Source organism: Dryobates pubescens, chromosome 15 (assembly GCF_014839835.1).
Source record: "Dryobates pubescens isolate bDryPub1 chromosome 15, bDryPub1.pri, whole genome shotgun sequence".
Taxonomy (NCBI): Eukaryota; Metazoa; Chordata; class Aves; order Piciformes; family Picidae; genus Dryobates; species Dryobates pubescens.
The window spans coordinates 9,462,590-9,490,136 of NC_071626.1; the positions used below are offsets into that span (position 1 = coordinate 9,462,590).

Below are 27,547 nucleotides of genomic sequence, written 5' to 3' on the forward strand. Positions count from 1 at the left end.
CGTTCGTTCCCTGCGCGCGCCTGTCCCTTTAAGCGCGGCACCCCCCCCCGCCCCCCTCTCCCGGCACGTGGTACGCGAGCGGCGGCGGAAAGAGGCGGCTGTGTCACGTGAGGCCGCGAGGGGCGGTGGCCGGGGGCGCGCACCTCCCTCTGGCGTCTGGGCGGGAGTGGCCGCGCTGCCCTGGGCCCCCCGGCGCGTGCGCGGCGCGGGAGGCGGGGAGCGGCGCGAGCTCGGCGGTGCAGGTGCGGCCGTTGGCGGGACGGGTCCGGCCGGCTGGCGGCGGCCCCGTGCTCCAGGTGCGCCGCGCATCACGTGCGGCGCCTCGCGAACGGCGGCCCCGCCCCACACGCCATTGGGCGGGGGCGGGAGGGGGAATTGGGGTCAAGGCCGGTCCCTATTGGCGGGGGAGCGAGGGCAGTGCGGGCACCCCATTTCCCATTGGTTGACAGGCTTGCGCCCCCCTTTCATATTGGCTGTTGGAGCGCAGGGACGTGGGGCCGTTAGTCCATAGGTGCTGCCTCACCTTCTCACTCCATGTTGTCTGGTACTGGCTGGGACAGGTAGCCCTGTGAGCCCATTAGTTGGAAAGCCTGGGATCCTTTCTACTACTGGCTATCAGGGAACGGGGCTCTGCCCTGTCACCCCCATCCAGGTTTGGGGTCCTGGGGGGTAGTGGTGGCATTATGGGGACTGGGCCTGGGCAGGCAGCAGGCTGGGACCAGCCAGCAGAAGCCTTTTGCAGTGAGGCCTCCATCAGCTGGAGTTGCTTGTCAGGAGGCCTCCATACCTAGAACTGCTAATCCCTCGGGTGATGCCCATCTCCACGGTCCTCTCCCCTGCAGGGGTGGCTGTCCCCGCCCTGCCATGGCCCCATCAGTCTGCAGGACACTCCTGGGGCTGGCCTTGTGTGTGGCGAGCAGTGCTGCTTTCCTCTACCATGACTACTGCATCATTGGGGCTGGCCCCTCAGGCTTGCAGGCAGCCTATTTCCTCCAGCAAGCCAGCCGAGACTACATCGTCTTTGAGCGGAGCCATGCTCCTGGCAGCTTCTTCGCCCTCTACCCTCGGCACCGCAAGCTCATCAGCATCAACAAGCGGTACACAGGCAAGTCCAACAGTGAGTTCAACCTCCGCCATGACTGGAACTCCCTCCTCAGCCACGACCGCCGTCTGCTTTTCAAACACTACTCCCATGATTTCTTCCCTGACGCTGACACAATGGTGCATTACCTGGAGGACTTTGCTTCCCTACTGAAGCTTCAAGTTCAGTACAACACAGCTATCATCCATGTGACGCTGGAGAAGAACAAGCAAGCCTGGAATGGCCACTACTTCCTCCTGACTGACCAGGACAGGCAGAACTACAAATGCAGGTAATAGGTGAACACAGGGCTAGGCACGCCGCTCTCCATGGGCACCTTCACAGTAACAAAATCGCAGAATAATTGAGGTTGGAAGTGACCCATAAGGGTAATTTCATTTTAAGTTCCTTGCCCAAAGCAGGGCCAGTGACATCAAGTTGTCCTAGCCTTGCTAGGACATGAGTATCTCCAAAGGTGGAGATTTCCCAGCCTGTTACAGCCTTACCCACCATCACAGAAGTAAAATATTTCACTAGAGTCAGGTGGGTGGGTGTAATATCTGCCTCTAGGACAGTATTGCCTTTCATGTGCATTATGCCTCAGACAGCTGAGTAGCTGGCAGGGCAGACACAAACTGACTGTGATTGCTATTATCACAGGTCCCATCCTTGATAAATCACTTCTAGTTTATCCCTAAATAACTGCTTTCTGTGGGAAAACAAAACCAAACCACAGCTATACTGTTTTCTCCTGCCTTTATTACAAACTCAGGTGAGTCTGTGCAGTGACATCTCCCTTCTCTTAGAAGTATGCCCCTGAAGGCCAGGACTAGCACAGAGCTGGCAGAAGGGAACCACAGAAAAGTGAGGCTGTTGAGGGAGCCACCTGTGAGAAATAATCTCACGGCTGCTGGTCCCTGAATTCCACTTCTCTTTATCATATTTACACACGTGTATCCTGTACCTCCATTGAGCTGCATTCCTAAAAACCTAGAAGTTACCCTGTGAACATACGGAGTGTATTTCTCACCTCCTGAGAATCTCAGCTCCACAACAGCAGGTCTTGCTGGCTGTCACTTGGAGGTGCGCTGGCTGGCAGGCAGGCTTGCAGAGGACAGAAGGCAATCCTGGGCACCCACACACTGCAAGCAAGTTGTGCTCTTGGGAGCTGCATGAGCAAGGCTGGGACAGCAGACAGTGCTGCTAGCCTGGGCTGCCTGGTGTTGCCATCTACGTCAGAAAAATGCCCTTAAGATTCAAGTAGAATTTGTTATGGAGAGATCCAAAGATCAGTGTACTTAATTTTGGTGTTAACCATTACTGATGGTTAGGTTTTAAAACAGTGAAACCATATTCTGTCCCTCTTAAATATTACTTAGGCTCTACTGTACAAATTTTAAATCAGAGTACTTTTTAAAGCATCAGCCTGTAAAGCTTTGGTATGGTGTTTATCACCAGAGAGGACACAGGAGTAGTACTCACACGTTCAACGATCTGACATATCTGTATGACACCCACGCTGACTTTTGCTATATATAATGATGTTGGCCTGAGGATAGGGGAAAGAGGAGGAGATCATTAGATAAAACTGGAGAGAGGTTTCTTTTGAAATCATGACCTGTGCAGCTGATCCAGTGTGGCTGCAGGGTGTACATCACAACCATCTTCCACAGCGGGAGGACAAGCGAGTGATGAGATGGAGCAATGGCCTCATTCTCTCAAGTCCTGCGTTCCCAAGTGCCATCTCTCTTGTTTGCAGCTCTTTGTTGGTGGCTACTGGGACGTGGGTCCCCAACGTGGTGAATTTTCCTGGCTCAGAATATGTTGAGGGTTACGAGACTGTGTCTATCAACCCAGAGGATTTTGCTGGCCAAACCGTGTTGATCTTGGGCCGGGGGAACTCAGCCTTTGAGACAGCAGAGAACATTCTGGGCGTCACGAACTTCATCCATATGGTGAGCCGGTCCCGTGTGCGCCTCTCGTGGGCCACCCACTACGTTGGGGATCTGAGGCAGGAAATCATTTCAAGGAGAATTATTGCCCAGATGACAAGCTGGACTGGCACAGGATGTGCTGTGGTCCTGCAGGTTGCAGAGGAAACATAGCACCTTCTGTCTTTACGTTGTCTGTTTAAAGCAGCCTGGGTTGTAGTTGCTGAAAATAGGACATTGATGATATTTCACACACGGCTCTTTGGAGTCTGTGAACTAGGAAAATACCTCTTTGGAAAATATATTGTTGCAGAGAGTGGGCTCCCAAGTTGTTGCCTTGCTGCCAATCACAGAGGAGAGCCAAGAGGTTGACTACACCCTACAAGGGTGCTGCTCCTGTGAGCCCTGAGGCTCTGGGAATAGCCTTTGCACAGGAGTGTGGGATGCCTACTGAAGGTGTCTTATTTTCAGCATCTGAGAGAGAAGCATGGCTCCCACCTCTCCTCCCTTCTTTTAGCCATTCTTGCACATTCTTTTCTTCACAGAGCAATTAACAATGGCCTGCTGGACACCTACCAGCTGAAATCTCTGGACGGGCTTCTGGAGGGTGACCTGGAAGATCTGGCTATTGTGAAGGATAAGAAAGGAAAGCTGCACATCACACTCCGGTTCTACCTGGAGGACAGGAACACCAGTGCAGGCATTGACTCCATCACCCTGCCCCAGGACGAACTGGACAATTTTGCCACCCGTGCTCCTTACGACCGTGTCATCCGCTGCCTGGGCTGGAAGTTTGACTTCTCTATTTACAACAGGTGAGGGAAGCAAGTAGGAAAAATGGTAGGTTCCTCTCCTGGCAGTACTGCTCAGACCGCCACATGCTCTGAGCTACCCACACAGTCCTTTGTTTACCCTTCAGCTACAGCTGTCCCGCAGCGGGAACATGTGTGCCGCTGCCTTCTGACTGACAGGCTCGAGGACTGAGCAAACAGCCATGCTGGGACCTAGGTGACACAAGAATTGTGCCTTTGGAACTTAACATCCTGATCTGCCAGATCACCTGGAGAAGTCTAGCAATATTTTTGGAATGAGGATGGTAGAGGTGCAGATGGCCTACAGAAAGGTTTTGTCTGCTTTTTTCCCTGAGGATGCAACCTTCACTCCACCTTGGTTTATCTCTTAGTGCATCCTACAATTGAAAATGATACTGCTAACTTTACTGTCTTCCAAAAGTCACTATCAGTTGCTCAGGCTGGAGTTTGATCTTCTCCAGAGCTACCTCGAGATGTTCAGCTTTGTCCTCTGGAAGATTCTTGTAGTAAATCCCATTGAAGACAGTGGGGGCATGAAGCAGAGTCTTGCATGGCTGCAATAGAATGTGTGCCTTCTTAGAAACCCTTTTCATTTTTCTATCCTCGCCCTTTCCGACAGCCTGCTCTTCTCTTTTGCACCTCAGATCCCTTAAAATGATGCCAGGGAAAGGGTATAAAAAGAAGTATCCTCAGATCAATCCCAACTATGAGTCCAGAAGCACTCGGGGACTCTTTGTTCTTGGCACTGCTAGCCATTCTGTTGACTTCAGGAAATCTGCTGGGGGCTTCATCCATGGATTCCGGTATACAAGTGAGTACAGAAGGGTGCACAGAAAGGGTAGAGGTGGGAATTGTTCCTCCTTTCAAAGGAACAGTTCACAGCTTGCTGCTGGAAAGAGATCACCCTCAGTCTTGTGCAGGCAATAAGAAGGACAAAACACAGCCAAGCTGCAGCTGTGTCATCTGAAGTGGAGAAGAAGTGACTTGGGGTCATATCTGAAGTTTTTGGTTGTCTCTCTTTGTTTTGTCTTGTGTCTCTCTTGCCCGTTGTCTCTTATTTATGTAACACAATAGATTTCTGCCTGCCAGATGCTCTGCCTCGTGACAGGCTGTGGGTGAGAGGTCTGTGCTGTGGAGTTAAAACCCAGGCGCTCTGGGCAGTAGAGAGAATTTCTGTCCTTATGTGTGTGCCCATCCTTATCACTAAAGGGCTGCGGAAAAGTAAGGAAATCACAGTATCACACAGTATCACAGTATAACCAAGGTTGGAAGAGACCCCAGGGATCATCAAGTCCAACCTGTCCCAACAGACCCCACAACTAGACCATGGCACCAAGTGCCACGTCCAATCTCCCCTTGAACACCTCCAGGGACGGTGACTCCACCACCTCCCTGGGCAGCCCATTCCTATGACGAACGACTCACTCAGTGAAGAACTTTTTCCCCACCTCGAGTCTAAACGTCCCCTGGCACACCTTGAGACTGTCCAGGTCTGTTTGGCAGCTCTCCAGCCACTCTGACCCCAGCCTGTAGCTCTGCATGGGGTTGCCGTGGCCAAAGTGCAGCACCTGGCACTTGGACTTGTTAAATGCCATCCCATTGGACTCTGCCCATCTGTCCAGTCGGTCGAGGTCCCTCTGCAGAGCCTTTTTACCTTCTAACTGACTAACATCCGTTCTCAACTTGGTGTCATCTGCAAACTTGCTGATGACTGATGTCCCTGAGGAGCCCCTACCCGCTTATCAACCACTTAGCAGCACATCAGGGCATCTCCACTGCAGTTACCAGCGATTGGGGTGGGGGATCCTGAGCATGGATGAGCTGTAAAGCTTGTTTATTGTGTCCTGCTGGTATCTGTGTGTGCTGCATCAGAGCAATTGGATTTCCTAAGAGCTGAAGCTCGTGTTTCTAACAAGCTGTCTGTGTTTCTCTCAATATCTTAGCTCGTGCAGTCCACCGCCTATTGGAAAACCGTCACCATGGTGTCCCCTGGCCGTCCACAGTCTACCCTATTACACAGCTGACCAATTCCATCATCAAGAGGGTGAATGAGGCCTCAGGCCTCTACCAGATGTTCAGTGTCCTGGCTGACATCATACTGCTGAGAGAGTGAGTAATTATTCCCAGCACTGCCCTCCATCGTTTCACTTCTGTTTCTTTACCATTGCTTCCCATGTGTGCTTCCCACCACACAAATTGCTTCACTGCTGCATAAGGATGTGGCCATCACATAGGCAGCCACCTCAATGCCTGTACTGCTACCACAACTGGTGCCAATATGCTCAATTCTGCCAATTTCTTCCCTCTCTTAAAAGGCTGAAACAGTCCAGACCTTCCTTCTCAGCTCAGAGGTGTAGTAACTTTTTTTACTGTCCCCAGGGAAAAGCTTTCCTTGAGCAGTGCCAATTTAGAGAGGAATCCCATAATACAGGAGATTAATGGAGCCTTTTAACAGTATCCTCAGCCTTCATAAACTCTGCATCAAGTCCAGCCCAGATGTGTAATGACCAGAAATAATTACTGTCTGATGGTTCCTTGGCCTTAGCCTCAACCAGCTGAAGGGGGGGTTGGATCCCAGCTGGCTTTTCTTTGGTGGAGAAGTCTGATGGTTTTGGTTGCAATTCACAGGAATGCCACCGCCTTTGAATACCTGGAGGAGTACCCAGTTGGAGTCCTGGCTGAACTGGAAATGCAGACGGGGAGGAAGGCTCCCAATGGGCTGTTTGTCATCGTCATGGAGTATGGAAGGAATTTCTCTGGGGATGACAAGGATGTCTTTTACTACAATCGAGCTGTGGGAGAGGCACAGCATGCCTGGCAGTCCAACTTTTTACACCCTGTTATTTACTATTACAAGCACCTCCCAACAGGTAAGCTTTCCAGCCTCGCCCTGCTAATTTCCTGATATGAACCAGACAGTGAGGGACAGAGATTCTTCACAGATAAAGGCCAGTGATGGGGCACACCTTTTCCCTTCACTTTCTTCATGTCCATCCTCTGGGGCACTTGCCACCACTATGTGAGATGAAAAAATAGCTGGGAGTTGGGAGGAATTTCTGTTGGTCAGACTGATATGGAGCATGGGGTGAGTGGGTTGTACCAGAGACCATTCAAGGATAAGAACAAATAGGCATGCTGGAAATTTCCCCATCCACAAAAAGAAGGTATTTGCTTCCCTTTGGCTGGCACCCTGTGTGTATTTTGCAGAGTCCCAGTAGATGAGCCTGGGCTTTTCAGCGTTGCTGCTACAAGACAGCTGCTGTCTGTGGCTGGCCTAAGTTTGAGGGGCCACGGAGTGACAGAGGCAGCCAAAGGCAAGCGTTTGAAGATGAGTGTTGTATCCAGCAAACAAACATGCTCAGAAAAGATTTCCTTGGGAAATGAGTGTGCTGAATCTTCATCTCCAAAAACCTAGGGTCAAGCTGTGTGCCTTGCACAGGGCGGGGGAAAAAGCCTACTGGGTAGCAGCATTAAAGCTTGAGTGCAGCTCAGTCCATCTCATAGTCCCTGCCTAAGGGAAGCAAGAGTGAAATGAGATAAAGTACTGCAGGCTGGGACAAGGGTCAGCTGTACAGCAGCAGGGCTGTTGAGGACACAGCTAGCAGAGGGGATTGCAAATGAAAGGAAGGTAGGGATTAAAAGGTCAGGACAAAAGCTGAAACAGCTGTTGTAGCTGCTTTCCGCTTCCCAAGCTCTTTTTAATGCCATTTTGATTCTGAGAGATTCCCTTAATGTTCTTTTGGCAGAGCATGAGATGAAACGTCGACCCTCAGATTGGCCTCTTCCCCGCCCAGATGCCATCCATCACATTGTGGAGGACTTTCTGACCGACTGGACAGCCCCAAACGCTCACATCCTGCCACTGAGGCGGTTCTTGGAGAACTGCCTCAGCACTGACCTGCGCAATTTCTTTGCAGGTAATTTGAGCGCAGGCTCGAGGTGGCAGGAGGAGGAAGAGATGTAAGGGATGAGTGACAGGAGTGATCTCTTCTGCAAATAGCTGAGATCTGCCTGTGGTGAGCTAGCTGGTGGTCTCACTTCCAGTCACACCTCTTGGATGTGCTTCCAAGACAGTAAAAAGTGTGGGTGGTGTGTGTATGTTCCCAAATAGCCTTGGCTTTTGCTTACCACCAGAGTGAGACTGGCCCAGGCACACACAGATTTAGGGAAAGGTTTATGAGTTTGGGTTCAGTTCCTTTCCTAGCTGCAGCTTTCCTTCCTCCTCCATTATCTGAATGTCCCTTTGTGCCATCGGGTACCAGATCTCTTCTCAAATACCGATGATGGCATTGCTTTCCCATGGGAAATGGGAGTGCTGGGATGTAAGAGAGAACCTCAGCTGCCTCCCTTTCTGAAGACTGGTCTAGAAACCTTCTGGAGGAATTCCATGTGGCACACAGAGGGAAGCAATCCTGTGGTATGAAGAAGATGCCAGAGGACTACAAACTCAGATACAGCTCCTTCTCAAGAGTACAGACTGGAGATTCTACCCTCCTGGACTTAAGTCTGTGGCTATGTGGAGCAGGGTGCTGGGTGGGAAACACCGGTCATCTTCCCTCATCCTCTCTGCCACTTGATTTGAATGAGTCCTCAAGAGTTTATGGGAATTTTTCTCTAGAGAGTGTCTCTGCTGAGTCTGATTTTTTGATCCTTTTCCCCACAGAGTCCTGCTTCCTGTTCGCCTTCACCCATCAGAAGCTGCCTCCCTTCTGTCGGCAGGGGTACATGAGAATGCAAGGGCTCCTGGGGAGCGAGGGGCTGCTGCGCCACGCGGCAGACGCTGGCCTGCTGGAGGATTACACTCTCACAGATGTGTCGGGTGACAGACCCCCTAGCAGCCACAGAGCACCACAGGACCAGCTGCTGAGAGATCACGTGATATCAGTTCGTCCCTTGCAGCATCTTGTCAATGCCAAGGATGAGCTTTAACCATTCTTGCTCCGCACTGAAACCTACAGGTGCTGTTGTGACAGTTGTAACAGAGATCCACAGCAGGGTTCTGCTCTTTCCTGTGCACCTTTTCCATCCTCATGCCTTCCAGTGATCATGAATTGCCAAAGACCTGCTCAGATCTTGCTGTTACAAAGAGGACCAAGATGCTCTGAAGGATAGCTGAGGAGCCAAATTAACTCAGTCATCCTGAGGCTCCTGCATTGTCCTTGCAGAGTTCATAGTTGCCTGAAGATGGTGTTTGTGTTGTATCTCGCAGACCAATGTCTGCAGCGACGTCCAGGGGTCACAGAAGAGAGTGCAGGAACGCCTGGGTAACAAAATGCCACGTACCTCTTGGGAGGTGACCTGCTCTGCTCGTGCCCTGTGGCAGCCCGGCGCTGGCTCTCAATTCCCTGGGTGCTGTAAGCTGTGTTGGTGCACCAGATCCCAAAGCAGTACTGTGGGCAAACTTCTCAGTATTTCTCCTGCATTTGAGTTAGGAGGTTGTGGAGCTCATGTGGAGAAGGGTGGTTTTAGTTACCATTTAGGTCAGTAAATGACATTTGTCATTTCCGAAAGAGCACTGCAAAGGACTCTTCCATCCCTGAAGGGTGAGGAGCTTGCCTGGAATGCCTGGGACACAGACTTACACCGAGTTCAGCTCCGCTGTCCTCATGTCTTTCTTCTGCACCTAGCAGCCCGAAAGGTTAGCCCCTGTCTTTTGTAAAGCATGACCAATTTCACTCCTGTTTGCACTATGTCCCATCAAGAAAGCTTTGGGACTTTGATCGATGTTGTTAAAAATGCTCGGTTTCTATTTTATTCCCCTCCAACTACCTTGAGAACTTAAAAGCACTGAATGAGAGGCTGTCTACACTTTATTGCTCCCTCTGTCATGTGCATTTGTCTGTCACCTCCCTGTAGGCTCCTTTCATAGCCCTGAAGTTGCAAAGCAAGAGCAGCTTTGAGCTTGGCCATATGACATCCTTGTGATTTCTAGGAAATGAGGGGCAAGAGGAAACAGGCTTTTACCTCAACATGTTTTCCAGCTCCTCAGCATCTAGAATATACTCCTCTGCACCTGGGTTTCCTGGTACCCCAGAGTGGAGGGTGGGGAGTATACCTACCTGTACCTAAATGTCTCCCAATCTTTCAAATTCTGTAAAGCCCCAGTTCCAACCCCACCTCTGTTTCATCCTTGGAGAGGCTGGGCAGCAGTGCAGGAAATGACAAATGAGTTCTTAATCCTCTTTGGGAATAGTGGCTATGCTAGTCATGCTGCTGCTGATGGAAGATCTTACATGTTCATATGAGGGGAAATAATCACCTTCTCAGCTGGCCTCAATCAGTATCATTTTGAGGGCTTTACATCCCATTGCCCCAGCTCCAAGACCGGTCTGGAAGTAGCTGTTGTTGTCTATGTGGTGCCATGACTTGCTATTTCCTTGATACCACAGGCATTTTATTTCAGGATTGTCCTGGGGAAGAAAAGGGCCTGTCACTGGGATGGATTGATCTGGAGCCTGTTTCATTCCTTCCCTGTATGCACAGGCAGAATGCCTCCCTATTGTACATACCCACACATTCTCCAGATGTTTCCTCTTCCCTCCTCAAATTCCCACAAGTGATCACAGACTCTATCTTCATAGTTTGTGTGTTGCCTCACTTAGAAGAGTGACCATGTTTGTAAAACCAGTATCCACCTACTCTTCCAACATGCCCCACACCATCTAGGATTGGATGTGCCAACTGAAACCATCGAGGTCTTGCTACCTTTTGCTTCCAGAGGGTCCCAGGGAGCAGACACCTGAGTCCCCATCCTTCATAGGCTGCTGAGAGAGTGGTGCCCTTTCAGCCTTGCTCCAGCTGGGCCTGATGCCATCAGTCTGTAGTCAGCTGTGGGAGCAAGGGTGCAACTTGGTCTGGGTTCCCTGTGCCACTGTATCATGTAGAGAAGCAGACAGAGCAGCAGTGTCCTTCGCCCAGCCCCAGGTGGAGGGGAGCTGCTGACTGGGACTGTGTGGGCAAGCAGGGCAGGGCAAGGATGCTACAGGCTTGTGGTGGAATGGCTGGAAAGGTGTCTGGTAGTAAAGGATCTGGGAGTGTTGGTTGAAAGTCAGCTGTACATGAGCCAGCTGTGTGCCCAGGTGGCCATGAAGGCAAACAACATCAAGAATAGTGTGGCCAGCAGGAATAGGGCAGTGGTCATGTTCCTGTATTTGTCCTGGTGAGGCCACACCTCAAATACTGTGTTTAGTTTTGGGACCCTCACTACAAGAGGGACACTGAAGTGCTGGAGTGTATCCAAAAAAGGGTAACAAAGCTGGTACAGGGTCTAGAGCACAATTAGGAGGAGCAGTTGAGGGAACTGGGGTTGTTTAGCCTAGAGAAAAGGAAGTGGAGGGGAGAACTCATCACTCTCTACAGGTACCTGAAGAGCTGTTGTAGCAAGGAACGTGCTGCTCTCTTCTCCCAAGTAACAAGTGATAGAAGAAGAGGAAGTGGCCTCCAGTTGCACCAGGGGCGGCTTAGGTGGGACATTAGGAAATTTTTTTTCATCAGAAGGGTCGCTCCGAACTACCTACCCGGGAGGTATTTATAAGCCGTGTAGGTGTGGCGCTGCGGGGCACGGTTTAGCGGTGACTCGCAGCACTGAGTTGGGGACCAGACCCCCTGCCCGCGCACCCCTCCCCGCGCACCCCTCCCCGCTAACCGGGTCCCTGGCGCGCGTCAGCCGCGGGGGGTGCACCACGCCCCGAACTACGGTGCCTATTGGAGGGTGCCGCCGCCAATCAGTACCCAGGACTCGCCCCGCGTGACACAGCCCCCCGGCTGCTACAGCACAGTGGGCAGGGGCTTGAGGGACGGCCACAGCCACCAGTCAGAGATTGGAGCTTGGGCAGTGGCCAATCGGCTGGGAGGGAGGGCTCCTCGTCATTTGCGGGCTTCCTGCGGAGCGGCCAATCAGCGTGTGGGTGGGGCGCTAAGCGGAAGTTTTGTGAGGCGCGGGTCACCTCCGAGAAGGTGTGGGGTGGGCGTTGTGGCCTGGGGCCGGCTCGGGGGATTTTGGGGTTGGGTGTCTCGTGCTGGGCGGGGGCCCGCTGTATGGCTCCGCGGGTGGGAGAGCTTCCTGGCTAGGGCGTCCTGCCCCTTGGGGCTGGGGAGGGCAGTCGGGTCCCATGGTTGGTGGTGGTCCTGCCTTCTGGGGCTGGAGGAGCAGTAGGGCCCTCATGGGTTTGTGGGGCCATCCTTGCTCACCAGGTTCGGGGCTGAGGGGAGACCCAGTGGCTGCAGGGCCTTGTCCCACTGGTGGGAGCTGTTGGGATCCCCACCCTCTTGCGGGAAGGGAACAGGCTGGGGGATAAGGCAGTAGGGCAGAGGGAAATGGGGATCCTGTGTCTGGTGCGGGGGGCCCTGCCCCACAGAAGGAGGAAGCTGTGTTCTGTAGCTGGCGGCTCCGTGGTGCATGGGATTCCACTGCTAGGGTCTGGAGCTGTGCTGAGGTGGCAGGGACTGGGCACAGGGACAGTAAGAGCTCCCATGTGATGCCCCATATGTTTCTGTCTAGAGCACCTCCTGGCGTGGGGACTGTCTTGCTGAGGACACTTTAAGTGGGGTACTGCTGCAGTGGAACCAGTTGTGGGGTGCCCTCACTCCACATACTTCCTCCTTTCCCAACAGATGGCCCAGAGGCTAGCTCTTCAGCGGCTGCTGTCCCTCACCCCCAGGACACTGCACCCCCAGGGCTCCCTGGCACTGCGTGCTTCCCTGGCAACTCAGGGCAGGGCCTTCAGCACCTCAGCAGGCTGCAGGAGCACTTTCAACGTGCAGGACGGCAGTGATTTCCAGGACCGCGTGGTGAACAACCCCAAACCTGTTGTGGTGGACTTCCATGCACAGTAAGTTCCCCCTCAGCAGCTCTTGTGCCCATCTTTGCCATCACACATGCAGGTGTGTCGCTGCTGCATTACTGATACCGTGGGACTCCGAGCACATTGGGCACATGAGTATGCCTGAGGGCTTCCCAGGCTGTGGAGATGCCAACCACCATGATGGACATAGGGTGTTAAAGGGTGCTTCTGCCCCTGTGGCACTCCATAGAGGTTTCACTTGTTGAGTTGCAGCACTGTAGGTGTAGATACATCCTGCAGGAATGTAAAATGCAAGTGCCAGGAAGGTGTTCCTCAGAGCAGCATAGCTGCGTCTCCCAAGTGCTTGGGTGTCACCAGCCAGGCCCTGGCATTACATCATCCTGCACAAGACACCTCAAGAAAAAGCTCTGCTAGCTCAGTTTTTCAGTTTTGTGGATTAAATAGCCTTTTGTGAACACTGCATGATGTTAACAGCTGTGGAAGAACACTACACTTGGAATACCCCTGCACCATCATGTTTAGTCTTTTGAGTTTTCATATGCTGCATGCTCTTGAGGTGGAGCTCCTGACAGCAAATGCCTTTAGATAGTAGTAACAGCAGCATGATACCAGTGGCAGCCTTTGCTGTCAATAACAACACTTGTCATCCTCTTGCCAGTAAAAACATTCCTAGATATTGCCTGCTGGATTAACAATTCTGATTATCTCTGTTTCCTCATGTATTTTTCTAGTCCCACAGCGTTGTCATGTGAGCCTGCTGGGGCTGATTCTGGGCAAAGAGAGCTCAAAAACTTCTGCTCTGTGCAGACTGCCAAACCAAAATGAACTTTAACTGGCTGAGTAGGAACAAAGTTTGTCTGAGCTTCAGAAAAGGGAACTTATTGCTTTAACTCTTCTTTTTTACAATTATTTTTTCTTTTACCTGAGTATGTTCATACCTGGCTCACAACTGCTGCAGTTAGAGGATGCAGGGGGTGTTTTCTGTGCAGAGGGCCCACCCTGCAAAGTCTCCTGTTGCTACACCTGGATTTGGAACAGGTGATCTCTCTTTGAACAGCTGCAATGCCTCTGAGTTGTGCAGCTAAAGGGGAATTTCTGTAACCCCTGCAGTGGGCATGGAGGGGTAGTCTATGATCTGATGATAGGCATAAACAGATTTGAGTGTGGGCTGTGACTCCTGCAGGAACACTGGCTGTGGGGGTGCTTTGTGGTCAGCAGGGTCACAGCTTTGCCTGTGTGTACCAGCAAAGCAGGGTAAGGATGAACAGCTATGAAGGGGTATGAAGATGATTAAGGAACTGGAGCATCTCTTATGAGGAAATGCTGAGGGAGCTGGGGGTGTTTAGCCTGGAGAAGAGAAGACCGAGAGGAGATCTGATCAATGCTGATGTTAAAGGAGCAGGAGGATGGGGCCAGACTCTTTTCAGTGCTGCCCAGCAATGGTACAAGGAGCAGTAGTCACACTGGAACACAGGAAGTTCCATCTGAACACAAGGAAAAAATACATTGAGAGTGACAGAGCACTGTAACAGGCTGCCCTGAGAGCTTTGGAGTCTCCTCTGGAGGTACTCAAAATCCACCTGGATGCAGTCCTGTGCAACATGCTGTGGTGAGCCTGCTTTAGCAGGGGGGCTGGACTAGATCTCCAGAGGTCCTTCCAACTCCTACCATCCTGTGATTCTGTGGATAGGTGAGAAGAGGGGGAGACTGCAAGGTGATTGAAATAACACTAAAAGTCCTGCAAATGCTGAACAGTGATCTCTTCTTTCGCTCAGCCCCCCCACCACACACCCACACAGAAGACTGAAAACCCTTTGACTGTTCCTTTGTGAGAGAAATATTTTTGTAAGTTGTGGTTCAGGAATGATGTTTCCAGGCTGGCTCTCAAATGGAATGGTGATGGTAAAGGCACTGGCATACCAGTAAGCCTTCCATGGCTGCTTCTGCACTTGCCTCTTGTAATGTCCCCTCTTCTCCTTTTCCACCAGGTGGTGTGGCCCCTGCAAGATCCTGGGCCCCAGGTTAGAGAAGATGGTGGCCAAGCAGGGGGGGAAAGTGCTGATGGCCAAAGTGGACATTGATGATCACACAGACCTTGCTATTGAGTATGAGGTAGGAACTAGAATTGCATGGACTTTCTTCTGCTGGTGGTGCAAAGATCCCTCCCTGGGGAGCAGTGTGCCTGCTGCAGAGGTGTTGGTGGGGAGGGGAAGTCCATTGCCTATAAGTTTCTGATCCCTAAGGTCACTTATTAGTAGGTGGATTTCACTGTTTGGTCCCCCTCCAGCTCTGCTGCTTGTGCTCAGCATCTCCACCTCTCACTCTACAGAAAGGTGTCCTCTGTCAACAGAGTGGCATCTGTCAACACAACTGCTTGCCTGGCCTCAAGGAGCCTGCAACATACACAGCATTTTATTGTGTGCATGGTACACTGCTGAGGTGCAGGGCAGGAACGTGAGGTGACAAGCCCCAGTCTGTTCTGCTCCTGAACAGTTTTTGTGCAGCCAGCCTGTCCTTTCTTGCCTTTCCTTGTTCAGGTTTTCATGCTGGATGGCAATGTCCCACCCCTATGCCACAGCACAAGGGGACTCCGTGGGTGTTGTTTAAACAGGTCACAAAACACACCTAAGCAACAGGAGCATGCATGTTACTCTTGTCAAGCCCAGCCCTCAGTGCTTACCCTAGTGTCTTATATGCCTGTGGGGTGTGTTCTCTGTGCTACCTTGCTCCCAGGAAGGAGCAGAGTGACTGGAGAATGCAATGAATTTGGTTTAAATTTCTTGGTTTTGCCCTGTGTCTGTGGTTAGGTAGTTCAAGAAACACAAAAACTCTTCTGATTGATTGTTCTCACCTTCTTGTAAACAACATCTCTGTCTATGGGGTCAGGGCATCCTGCTGCCGTGTCTTACAGGGAAGAAAGTGCTCAATTTTCACTTGCCTGTCACACAGATGGAGCTGCTCCCCCTTTGCAGATGCAGTCCCACTCCCAGGATGGAGGCCAGCACAGGAAGCTCCCTTAGTTGCCCAGCGAAGTGTGAACCATCTACTGAGCAAGCTGTCATTTTGTAGAGCCTGGAGGAGCTGCTCTCTGCCATTCCCTCACCATGCCAAACCAGAAAGAGAGGGAAGTAGAAACAGCTTGCTCCCTCCCACTCTTTCCCAAAGAGACTTTTCTGCCTGTTTTGTGGTGGCACGTCTACCCAGCTGGCACCCACAAGTGTGACGCAGCCTCAGGTGCTCTCCTCAGGATGGTGTGCTGGCAGATGTGCCCCAAGATGAGGAAGATGACTGCTGGCTCCTGAACAGGGCTGGCTGCATAGCCTGAGGCTGCTGGTGAGAGGAAGTTGAAGAGGGTGAGGTTGTTTCATTGTGGTCAGAAAATGTGTAAATCCTAACAGATGCAGGCAGGGCTTTGGTGGCAACCATACTAAGGAAAGAGGGTGAAGAGAATAGAGATTATTAGCTTAACTCTTGTATTGTTCCAAGTATTCCAGTAAATGGAATTAGTTGGGATTACAAGAGGATAATCTCAGATGACTGGAAAACAGCAAACAGAGCATATGCATGTGAAGGTCTTTTAACAAGAGTCTGAAAGCTCCCAAGCTGTGCAGGTTTGGTGAGGCACTGCTTGGACTCTCACTGAAGTGAGTGAGCAGCTCTACATACAGCCTGCTTTGTGCATGCATTTGGCTGCAGAGTCTGCCTGTCTCACAGCCCAGGTGGCATAGGTGCAGGCAGGACTGAGGCTGCAGACAAGGGCCAGCTTCCAGCTATCTGTTGGGGAGCCTTATATACAAACATGTTTTGGATATACAGGAGGGCCTGGGGATCATCACTGTGTCCTCTGCTCTCAGTATGATGCATGTATCTGGTCTTGGCCATTATCCCTGTGGCCAAGACCCCATCCTTAGACAGTGTGATTAGGATAGCTGCAAACAAATAGGGGTAAAGGAGAAATTTTTCTTTCTATCTTCATAGTCTGGGGCATCCTTTTCAAGGTAGAAGTTTGGTTTATGTGCTGAGCATGTGCTTGGTTTTGCTTCATCTTCTGGGAAACTGCTGCTTAAGGAGATGTGGCCATAAGGACTGATGAAAGAGGGACCAAAGGTAGTGCTTGGAAGAGATCAGGAAACCCAAAGGTGGTGTTCAGGAGGGATTAGGAAAGATTGATTTGTTTTAAAGCCATCCCTTTTGGGATCAGATGTCTGCAGGCTGAGAGAGAGCTTGTTTTGGCCAGTTTCAGCATCCATGCCACCCCCATAACTCCTCCACTGGCTGCCAGGAAGTCTCCTTCCACCCATGTTTATTCTCCTGCCCATGCATGCAGCCCCCAGCTTGCCCCCCAGTTGCACAACGTCCTTTTCAGCAGCCTTCTTGGCGTGGGGGGAGGCAGGGGGAGGGGGAGATACCCCTTGGAAGAGCTGAGGAATGCTGGCACATTCCTTCATAGCCCGCTGCCTGCCCTTGGCTCCCGGCCATCCCGGCTTAGCACGGAGCGGGGACGCGTTTCCTGCCACCAGAAACAGCCCCGGCGCTCTTCCCTGGCCGGTTATGCCCAGTACAAATGTTCTTTCTCTGGGCATTCCTCTTTTTATCTAACACCTTTCATCTCTGGTTGTGCCCTTTCTCCACTGCCCCAGCCTGCTCCTGACCTCTCGCCCCAAGAGCAGAGAGGGGGAAGAGATACTTTTGTTTAATCTGCTGTCTCTTAAAATTCTTCAGATTCATCTCTTGCCTTGGCCTGTTGCCTGCATGCATGGCCACTGGGAAAGGGCAGCCCCTTCTCCAGCCACTGTGGGTGGGCAGCTCAGGAGAGCTAGCTGCTGGATACAGGGATGGTCCTTCATCAGCAGAGCTCACTCTTAGTTTGCTACTCATTCTGAAGCCTGGGCGAAAATCCTTCCCCCTGCTCCGCTGTGTGGTATCCGAGCTCGTGTAAACGCCCCAGTCTCAGACGAGGAAGAACATTGGTCTGGGTGCTGCCAGGAATAGCTTGGATGGCTCCTTTATTTATCTGTGGTCAGTGTTGATCACAAGCAGCTTGACTTCTTCTGTAGAAAGGCTCTTAAGGAGGAGAGTTTATTTAGGTTCAGTGCAGATGGGGACCAAAAAAAAAACCACCCCAAAAGGCCTCAACTTTGCATTCTAGAAATTCCCATGACATTTGCTTCCCAAGCAGCAAAACAAAAGTATGTGCTCCATTAATGTGCTGCCCTTGCTGCAGCTAGTAGGAAGGAAGCTCTCAAAAGCATTGTGTTTCCTGGGCAGAGGCGAGTTGCTCAGTGCCCCTGGTTCTCAGCCAGCTCTGCAACACCAGCCCCAGACCTGCCACCCATTCCTGGGGTTTGCTCACTAGCACAAAGGGAAAGAGATGGAGGGGTCGAGGCTGTGTGAAGCTTGTGGGTATGCTGGTCAGCATGCAGGGTCCTGCAGCTTGTTAGCTGCTTCTCTCTAGCACTTGGAAGAGTTGCCCATTCCTTAGCCAGGCCACAATGGTTGGATGCTTAGTGGTGCTGTTTGGGCATGCTGGTTTTTTGCATGGAGCTGGGGCAGCTGTGCTTGGAATTAACCCACCTTGAAACCAAAGGGAGGCTCAGCAGAGTTCTGCCCTTCTCAGCGAGGGAGAGACCAGTCAAGTACAATGCTGGTGCCATCCTTTCTCACCCCTAAAATCCCAAGGGAGCATGCTGGCAGCACACTCACCAGTGCTGGGTCCCGAGCCCAGGCTATTTGGATCTGCTCTTGCCAGTCACTAGGAGGAGCTGAAGATTGTGTGTTTCAGCAGCCCCGTAGCTCCTACCCCTTCAGAGCAGTGCACAAGCCCTGGAGGACAGACTGTGGGGAGCCACGCTGGACTGGCCGGCACGGAATGGGTGGGAAGGGAAGCACAAAATGTCTCTTTCATCTCAGGCTCCCGATGGGAGAAAAGCCAACCCTCTGGCAAGTTTCCAGAGGAAGGATTTGCAGATCCTAGCTGGCAGCACATGTGGGGATGGCCCCACAGACTTGCAGGGAGGCAGCAGGCAAGATAAGGACAGGACATGTTTCATGGTGGGGAGGCTTTGCAGAGATAAGGGCCCCAAAGCTGAGGGGTCAGCAAGACAACCAGACCTCTCTGCTGCCACAGCTCTCTGAGCTCAGGTTGCACTGGAACAGCTTGCCCAGGGCAGTGGTGGAGTATTTAAGAGTCCCTAGTGTAGTGCTTAGGGATATGGTTTAGTTGAGGACTTGTCAGCATTAGGCTAATGATTGGACTGGATGATCTTAAAGTTATCTTTTCCAATCTAGGCAATTCTGTGGTTCTCTCCATCATATCCTCAGGGCCTCTTCTGTCAGCCAGCAAGACCCTGGGGAGCATTGTCCTTTCCACCACTGTTCTCTTGGATAATTGCCAGAAAGCTTGGTTCTGAGCTGAAAAGGCAGCATCCAGAGCAGCAGAGCTGCCTGCTGGTTCTGATCAGAGGGGATTTTTCACTTCTTTCCTAATCATCAGGAATCTGCAGTGAACAGCCACTGGTGTGTGAACAGCTAAACCACTGAAAACAGGAGCAGAAAAGGAAAGATGGGTTGGAAGGGGTTGTGATTACTGTGATGGGATGAAGCAAGAAATCTGCTTGCACAGTGATGAGTGGAGGACCCTCCTTTAGCTCCAACTCCAGTCCTGTCTGGAGAACACAGGCCCAATCTGACACCACCCTGGCTGTAAAATGTCCAAAGGTCATCGTGTCTGAGAGGCGTCCTGGTAAAAGACTGGGTTTGTTTACTTATGATAGGATAAAAGGCAAGAAGAGGAATTTGTACTGGAGAGGGAAAAGCTTTGCCTTCTTTTTATATTAGCTTTAGTTTTGTCTTTAAGATTTTTTGGGTCTTAAATTCAAAAGCCTGCTCAGCCTTGACTCAGTCAGTGCAACATGAGCTGGAGCAGAGACGAGGCCACAGCGTGAGGAGTAACCCAGAGCCCACCACAGCCTGTGCTCTGTGAGCAGACAGGCTACCCCAGAGCAATGCATGCTCAGCTCCCCCAGCCACTGCTCCTGTAGAGCTCCATTTGGGACCCAGGTGCAAGTGGGTTCCCTGCAGCCTCTGCTCACCCCTGTCTTCCTGCTTCTCTTGTCCTCAGGTGTCAGCAGTGCCAACCGTGCTGGCTATGAAGAACGGAGATGTTGTGGACAAGTTTGTGGGGATAAAGGACGAGGATCAGCTGGAGGCATTCCTCAAGAAACTCATTGGAGCCTGAAGTAAAATAGTGGCTGTACCTCTGCCTCCAGATACGTCCATGTTGTGCATTCCTTGCCTGGGAGAGCTGAGGGGCACATGAACTGCCTGCCTTGTGCAACCTGGGGGTTTCTTCTGGTCTGAGGTTTTTAGGAGATGGACAGTCTTGTAACCCTTCCTCCCTCTCCCCCTTCTCTTGAGCAGCAGCAGTTTTAAAGGGCGCCGAGGAGCACGGCTGCTTATTCTCAGCCTGGGGAATGCAGCTGGAATTAGAAGCCTGTGTTTATCAGCAAAGAGCTGATGCGTGGAGCTGCTGCTGAGTTAAGAGGAGGAATGGTTGGTTTTTTCCTTGCCTAGCATCTGATAGCCCAGAGCAGAGGGCAGCTGCTCCCTGCAAGATGTAAGTACATACCTGCCCTGGGTGGGTTTGTTTAAAGCTGAGAATGCCTCTTGCCTGAGAAAGCTGTCTCTTTGTCTCTCTGTCCTCATGTCCCTGGGACAGGTACAACTGCTCCACAAACCCATGAGCTCCCAGCACAATTTTCTAAGAGAATATAGAATTATTTTATGGATCTCCTTTTGTAGGACTGCAATAAAAAGAACTTTATCAGTCACTGCTGTCTAGCTGGGGAATAAAACTTGAGTCTCAGAAATGACAGGGGAGTCCCTTGTCTGTCCAGAGAGGTGAGAGGGAGTACCAGCAGCAGAGTGGCTGGTTTGTAACGATGGTTTAGGAGAGGCAATGTGCCAGAAACCCCATGTGAATTACTTTCATGGGGGTTTCAGTACTGCTTCTGTGATCCCCTTTGGGTGATTACTGGATCCAGGCTGCTGAAGGAAGGACTTCCCTCCTGTGTGCAGAGGAACAGCAGCTCACTGCACATAAGGCACCTGCCTTCTGCTTGCACCCCCTATGCTTTGTCCCTCCACTCCTGCCTGGGGAGCCTGAGAGCCTCCTTCACCCTCGCATGAATGATTAAACGTGCTCATGCAGGTGAGCCCTGACAAAAGGCAGTCTTGTCACTTTAACTGCCCTGACCTTTAGACTAAGGGAGGCTGTTGTGTGCTTGCACTGCAGGCAGCCTTCAGCCCTTCCCATCTCCTCCTCCTCCTCCTCATATACACCTGTTAGTCAACCTGGCATCTAAGTGCTCCCAGCCTACTTCTGTGCTTGTAGGCAGAGTACAGCACCAGCGCTGATGCCTGCTGTAATGCTTAATTCCAGTTTGCTTATCTAAGCTGCATGAGAACATTGTAAATGCTTAATTACCATGTACAAACTGTTTCCCTCCCCAGCTTCTGCTTCCTTCAATCACTCTTAACTCTGCTTTGGCTCTGCTCCATTTCACCTCCCTGGCATGGGTTGTTATGAGCACCCAGGCAAATCTTTTCTGCACCTTTGCAGTAACGATTTATGACCTTTGAAGGAGCAGGGGAGTGGTGATCCAAGTGCTGCGTGTCCTGCAACTGCAGTGCTGCAGACACCGCTGCTCCCACTTGCTTCTGTCACCCAGGAGGCCTAGGCAGCAGCAGCACAAGGTAGTGCTGGTCCCCAGAGATGGGTGTCTCCTTGTCCAGGCTGGGCTGATCTTGCCCCCAGAGTAGTGCTAGAGGTGATGTCACTTGGATGTAATTTGGTCGAGTTGGTCAGTTACTATCAGCAATAACTAGTATTGTATTTTATTTGGGAGACCACAGAAGCTATGCTGCTCATGTCCTGCTCATGTTTCAGGCTGGGCAGTTTGCCCTGCAGTTTTGGTGTTCCTGCTCTGTAAACACTTCTAGTAAAGACTGTCTCCATTTTCCTGCACGAGCAGGAAACATAGGGGAACGGCGTCATGCACCCGACAATAGCCAACTTCAATGCTTCACCATCCTACAGAACAGGAAAAAACACAGTGACTGTGCATTGTGTAATTAAGGGGCAGTAGAAATTAGCTATTTTATCACTTCCTTCTAAGGAAAAGTGGATCTAAGGTGCCATTCAGCTATTAAAGTGCCAGCATGCTTTAGGGTACATTGTGTGAAAGCCACAGCTGTTTCTTTGAGATAAATGCTGAAGACCCACATGTGTGGTGCCCTGTGGAAATCCCTCAGAAACAGCACGGTGGGTAGAGAGGAGAAGGAGGGGTTTGGGGGCAGCTTGAGGTTCCCTCAGTGCTTTGCAGAGTTTTCACCACAGGACAGGACTCAAAGCACAAGGTTTTCTGTGGCAGGCTCTCAATTCAGCTGCTCATTTTCTGGCTGCTTGAGGAGGCTTCAGGGATTCCCACAGCTGCTGTTAATAGCAGAGGAGGTGCAAGTGGGAAGCTCTACCAGCAGTGTATTGATGTAGCGGTTAAAAGAAAGGTTGCACAGTAATTTTCATGCCACCTGAATGTGATGTTGGTCTTCCTGGAGAGAAGAGAGCTGAAGCAATAGGTAGATCCTCAGCATTAGCTATGTTCTCCATGTCAGCTGGGAAAATATTTCCTCCTCTTGTTCCAGCAAGGATGCAGTGGGGTTTCCCTTTTGGAGTTAACTACACCAGATGCTTCTCTGATCTGTGAAGTGTTTGCTCTCTCCTGCCCAATGCTGCCTATGTTACAGTAGCTTTCTCAGCTTGTAATGTTGCTGGTTGCTATTTTAAGAGGACCTGGCAGTCAGTGCTTTCTCAAGGTGAGCAAAGCTCAGCTAAACCTGCTTCTCCCTCGCCAGATATGTTTTATACCCAAAGGTCAGGCACAGTACCTCTATCCTTAGTCTTGCCCAGGGTGTCCAGTTCCAGGCAAGTGGAGGTTTTCCATTCATTTGTGTTAGCTTTGTGCTTACCTCAAACCCTGACATACCTGCTCCTTTCCCCAAGATGATTGTGCCTACCTGCTGAACTCCATGTTAACCTTTAACTGCTCTGGGCCACAGCAAATGCCTACAAGGAGGCAGGGCTGTGCTGTCTTCTCTGCTTCAAGTATTGGTAGAGGATGGATAATTCAGGTTTCCTGGCTTGCAGCACACATGGGGCTGTGTATAAGTGATTTGCTACAGCTTGGACTGTGTTTGGCTTGAGTGATCTGACCTCAGCAGCCTGGTCACCTAGCAGTGACAGCAAATCCTTTGCTTTATCAACATATTAGATGATTCCTCCTGTGCAAAGAACAAAACAAACACCAGATATTTTTTCCCCTCAACAGGGAAACAGCCAGCCCTAATGCTGCCCGAGGCAGGGCTTTTCACTAGCCTGGCCAGGCTGTTTGCCCTAACAGTTTGTTAATCACTTTGAGATTTTCCTTCCCCCCCCACCCTGTTTTTATAAACTAAATAATTACAGGATTTAGGCAGAATTGGCAATTAAATTCCCCAGCCCTGCAATTTAAAGAATAACATCTTGCACATATCCTAAGCTGTAAAAAGATAAGATAAAACTACCATGGGCTTGACTTCCAAACCAAACTAGATCTGTGTCCTCACTACCTGCCCTTGTGAGCCACCCAGGCCCAAGTCCATCACTATGCACAGCTGCCTTTCTGCACTTGTGAGCTTCCTGGTTTCTCTGCCTCTGCAACTTTGTACTTTCAGCAACACTTTCCCTCTTAAACCCTTTCTTGGGCGAAAAACAGGGCTGCAGCTCATGGGGAGAGTAGTAGCCACAGGCTGGGCATAACGCTGGAGGGATCTGCTCTGCTGAGCTGTGCCTGGTTGATTTTTAACTCAATGTGAATTCTACCATCCAAGGAAAGATGGAAGTAGAAGCAACAGGGGAAAGCCTGAATCTTTTACATCCAGAGGAGCCAAATGGGTGGAAACCAGAGACTTCTGCAGAGACCTTGACACAGGCATACCCCACATTAGCATTGCTTCTGGAGCGAGGGGAAACTCTGTGGCTGCCTTCCTGGTGGCAAGAGGCCCTGCTGGGCAGTGAGATAGGGGAACCTGTCCTGTGAGGAGAGGCCAGAGGGGGACATTGGAGTTGCTTGTGCCCTGTGGACAGAGGAGAGTTAGCAGCTGTGGGCAACAGGGCAGCACCCAACCTCTTGCCTGCCCACACTGACTTCCCAGGCCCTGATAATGCAAGTAGTTGCAATAAAAATGGACTAAAATTGGCTGGCTTTTCTCTGTGGCCTGCAGCTTCTGTGAAGTAATACCCCTGCACATGTATAAGTGTTTGTCCATCCACATAACTCTTGCTCTCTGTTGTGGAGAGTGCCAGGAGCTCCTAAGGCTCACAGATGTCCCCAGCAGTTGTAGCTGCTGACAAAAAAAGGACAGGAGCCAGCTTGCTTCCTTTCCCACACAGGGGAAGGCTAAGCTCCCAGTACCCTTCTCAGCAAACAGCACTTACCCTGCTGCTGCTGCAGGCAACCCCAACTCCATCTCTCTTACAAGCAAAGGAGTGGTTGAGCAATACTGAAAAACAGGAAATTTTTGCAGCAAGCCCTCGGAAACATCTACTTCAAGTTGTCCAGATCTACAAAGTGCACCAGAGATTTTGGTGGTTTCCAGAGGTGATGGTGACCTCTGGCCACCCACATGGTTGCAACTCCTTCGTGCTGGTCCCACACAGCTGGCAACAAGAGGGTGTTTGTCCAAGCCAGCTTTGCATGTGGCGCTTCGGGGCCTCAGGACAGAGAGGGACTGCATCCCCTGAGGCTGCTTTCTTGCTCCATGATGAGGCAATAACACTTCCCTGGTGGGGCCTGTAGCCACAGGGCCTGCATGGCTCCTTTGCTTGCAGGTGACTTTAACCACAGGGCTGTGCCAAGCTGCAGCCAGCAGGTAATAAAGCTGTGGGCCTGGCTAGCTCAGGCAGCTGTGAGGGAGACAAAGAGCGCCGCACCGCATGCAAGCTCCAGCACGCCCGCCAGTATTTATATAACATCATTTTGCTTTAATCTGCCTTTTTAAGTAAATGGTGAAAGCCCTTTCTGTTCACTAGGCACCTTTCTTTTTTTTTCCCCTTCTTTTCTTTTTTTCTTTTTTTATCCTCCCTGCAAGTTTCATCTTTCAAAGCTTGGCCAGTTTTGAGTGATGCTGAAAAACTCCTTTTGCGGTGGCTTTTTGTTCCATGCCGGTATTGTTCGGGCAAAAGTGGTTGTTTGCTTTTCGTCCTGGCATAGCTCAGGAGTGACTGCATGGTCTGAGCTCAAGCTTTCTAAAAATACACACCCACGAGGAGTGATCCTGCATGGCAGCATTCAGACCCAGAGACTAACACCCTGGAAAGGTGTGGTGGTCTGAAAAAGAAGCCGGTGGCAGCACCGTGCCAACTCTGGGCACTGTAAGTCCTGGAGCTGCAACGTGTGGCAGGCAGAGAGGAGCTGCAGGGTGCTGCAAGTCTCTCTGAGGTGCTGGGACCCGTGTAGAGGGGAAGTCCATGCAGCACTGTGCCAACTCTGGGCACTGTAAGTCCTGGAGCTGCAACGTGTGGCAGGCAGAGAGGAGCTGCAGGGTGCTGCAAGTCTCTCTGAGGTGCTGGGACCCGTGTAGAGGGGAAGTCCATGCAGCGCCTGCAGAACCAGCCCAGGAGAAATGCTGTCTGTGGGGAGGCTATTGGGTGACTCACAAGATGTAATAAAAAGCTTTTCTTGCTGTTTGGAGAAGCAAAGCCGAACGATGAGCCCGCTCCTCACCAGAGGTTGGTCTTCATAACCACATCCTCTTGTTGGGGCGTGAGACAGGCAGCTCTGGGGGAAGGGAGGATGGTAGGAACCGAGCAGAGCAGTGATCAGGCATATGACAAATTGCAGGAAAGCATGTGGGAGCTGCTTTTTGTCCTGATTGCAGGAAGCTCCCCAGGTGACAGCCTTAGCAGCTGCTGGGACAGGAGACCTTATTGTTCTGCCTTATTGTTTACAGCCATGCCAATTTTTGGCAGGAAGCTCCAAGACAAAACCCTTACATTCTTCTTTCTTGCTCTCTGAGTTTGCTCTCAAGGGGCTGATCCTTCAGCTTGGCTCTTTAAGCTTAACTTGATACCTGAAAAGGCCCAGCTTCCCCTTCCCAGCTGGGCCAGGTCCTACAGGCTTCACCCTAAGATCCTGGCAGGAACATGGAGACTTTTCATAGAGCTCAGGCTTTAGGTTGCTGCTGCCCGGCCTGCCACTGCATTTCTAATGCTGAACTGTGTGGTTGCCCAGCACACCAACTTCCTTCTACCTGTCTGGGCCCTGTTTAGTTCCCATTCCCCTTTCCTTGCTCTTGGGCTCAAGTTCTGTTCTCAGTTTGTGTTTTCTTGGTAACACTCAGAGGAAGCACATCTGGGGTTTTCTTAAACTGTCTGGCATTGCATACAAAGGCAGAAGCTGGCAGCACCCTTGAAATGAAAGGATGCAGGAACATAAGGGACCTGTCAGTCCTGGTCTCAATGGAGCATGCAGCACAGAAACTGGCAGCACAGGGCCGTGCCCACGGCAAACTCCTTAGGTTGTTGTCATCTCCCTGTGCTGCTGCTCTCGCACAATGCTGTACCCCCCTGTGACACTGAGTCCAGTCCGTGGTGGCCAACAGCACGTTGCTGACCCAAGGGCATGGTTTGCATCCTTGTCTTCCCCAGCTTACAGCCAAGGAGACGGTGGATGAGCTGTGCCAGCGTGAACTGCCAAGCTTTGTTCCCCTGCCTCCTTTTTCCTTCCCCCTGGAGGGGTTTATAGTGAGGCCGGGAAGGACGGTCACGTCCCCGCCGAGGCATCAACAGTCTGTGGCATTTCCGGCGAGGGCGGTCACTCGGCGGAGCCTGCCGGCAGCAGATCCCTCGCCACGGGGCTGCTGGAGCAGGCGGGGCAGTGTGTCACCACCTCTGCTAGGGGGTTTCCGTGGAGCCGATGTGCCTGGTGTTGTAATCTCACCTTGAGAGCACCTGGGTGCAGTTCGGCCCCCACCAGGCTTGCCCGCGCCGGTGATCTCATGGGGGTTTTGCAATCGCCGGCTGGGCACAGCTGGCCCATAGCGGGGGAGCTGCTGGGAAGGCGCAGAGCTGGGGGTGATTCAGCAGGGCAGGCTGTCTCCCAGCTGACTCAGGCTTTATTCCAGAGTCACCGTGTTCTGTGACTGGGGGCTGCGCCTACAAACTGCAGGAGGCCTCACCAACTGGGTCTGCCCTTGCCTCAGCCCAGCACCCCGGCCAAAGCGGGCTCCTGCCGTGGCTGCTTCCTCTTTGCCGGACTGCTGCACACGACAGCTGCATCGTGTCAGCCTGCCGGGCCGCGCCGCGCCGCCAAGGGACACACTGCGACAGCAGGGACGGAGCTGCCAATCTATAGCTCCTAAACTGAGGGACAGAGGATGGCCCAGCCATGCTCTGGGGACCTCACCGTGCATCTCATCTATGCCTCCCACCAACTTCATGTCTCCTGGTATCTCCTTTTGCCATGCATACAGCAGGGTGTTTAAATAAGTGAAGTGGCTCTTCCCATGCAGCAGGCTTTGGGGCACTGGCAGTATGGTTGGCACTTTGGAAAGCTTGGAAAAGTAGTCTGCAGAGGCTGAACACCTGCAAATGGTGCCCACACAAAGATGAAGAGGGGGCAGCCCCCAGCTGTCACTCACAGGCACCCCCTGAGCTCGGTCTGAGGGCATGAGGAAGCAAAATGATGCCTAATGGGGTGTGTCCTGCCCCATTTCTGCTCCAGATTCCACTGGCTCTGCCCTCTCCCGAACCAGGGCAGGGGGATGGGACAGGAAGGCCCTCGTTATTAAGGGCTTGCTAATTAGACGGGAATGTTATCTCCA

At 51.7% G+C, this 27,547-nt stretch overlaps 2 protein-coding genes across 4 annotated transcripts; both read left to right on the top strand.

The window, feature by feature from the left end:
* The first annotated feature begins 137 nt into the window (after nucleotides 1-137).
* Nucleotides 138-9,755, top strand: FOXRED2 (FAD dependent oxidoreductase domain containing 2). 2 transcript variants are annotated; one of them, XM_054168054.1, is made up of 9 exons: nucleotides 138-242; nucleotides 843-1,373; nucleotides 2,841-3,092; nucleotides 3,558-3,827; nucleotides 4,469-4,635; nucleotides 5,768-5,933; nucleotides 6,453-6,694; nucleotides 7,571-7,741; nucleotides 8,488-9,755. In XM_054168054.1, the coding sequence occupies exons 2-9, from the start codon at nucleotides 865-867 to the stop codon at nucleotides 8,751-8,753; spliced, it is 2,043 nt and encodes a 680-aa protein (XP_054024029.1). In that variant the 5' UTR covers nucleotides 138-242; nucleotides 843-864; the 3' UTR covers nucleotides 8,754-9,755. The 2 variants fall into 2 exon arrangements, with proteins under 2 accessions (XP_054024029.1, XP_054024030.1); XM_054168055.1 differs by having other exon boundaries at nucleotides 218-296.
* A 1,963-nt stretch (nucleotides 9,756-11,718) lies between these two features.
* Nucleotides 11,719-21,125, top strand: TXN2 (thioredoxin 2). Of its 2 annotated transcripts, none has more exons than XM_009902526.2 (4): nucleotides 11,719-11,780; nucleotides 12,438-12,655; nucleotides 14,617-14,740; nucleotides 19,749-21,125. In XM_009902526.2, the coding sequence occupies exons 2-4, from the start codon at nucleotides 12,438-12,440 to the stop codon at nucleotides 19,863-19,865; spliced, it is 459 nt and encodes a 152-aa protein (XP_009900828.1). In that variant the 5' UTR covers nucleotides 11,719-11,780; the 3' UTR covers nucleotides 19,866-21,125. The 2 variants fall into 2 exon arrangements, with proteins under 2 accessions (XP_009900828.1, XP_054024047.1); XM_054168072.1 differs by having other exon boundaries at nucleotides 11,721-11,780; nucleotides 12,325-12,655.
* Nucleotides 21,126-27,547: the final 6,422 nt, after the last annotated feature.

Bases quoted from the DNA above. Each gene is read 5' to 3' on its own strand.
- FOXRED2 (XM_054168054.1), top strand. From the start codon at position 865: ATGGCCCCATCAGTCTGCAGGACACTCCTGGGGCTGGCCTTGTGTGTG. The intron at 3,093-3,557 runs GCAGGAAATCAT...TTTTCTTCACAG, and splicing joins CACTACGTTGGGGATCTGAG to AGCAATTAACAATGGCCTGC. The intron at 6,695-7,570 runs GTAAGCTTTCCA...TTCTTTTGGCAG, and splicing joins TTACAAGCACCTCCCAACAG to AGCATGAGATGAAACGTCGA.
- TXN2 (XM_009902526.2), top strand. From the start codon at position 12,438: ATGGCCCAGAGGCTAGCTCTTCAGCGGCTGCTGTCCCTCACCCCCAGG. The intron at 12,656-14,616 runs GTAAGTTCCCCC...CTTTTCCACCAG, and splicing joins GTGGTGGACTTCCATGCACA to GTGGTGTGGCCCCTGCAAGA. The intron at 14,741-19,748 runs GTAGGAACTAGA...TCTTGTCCTCAG, and splicing joins ACCTTGCTATTGAGTATGAG to GTGTCAGCAGTGCCAACCGT.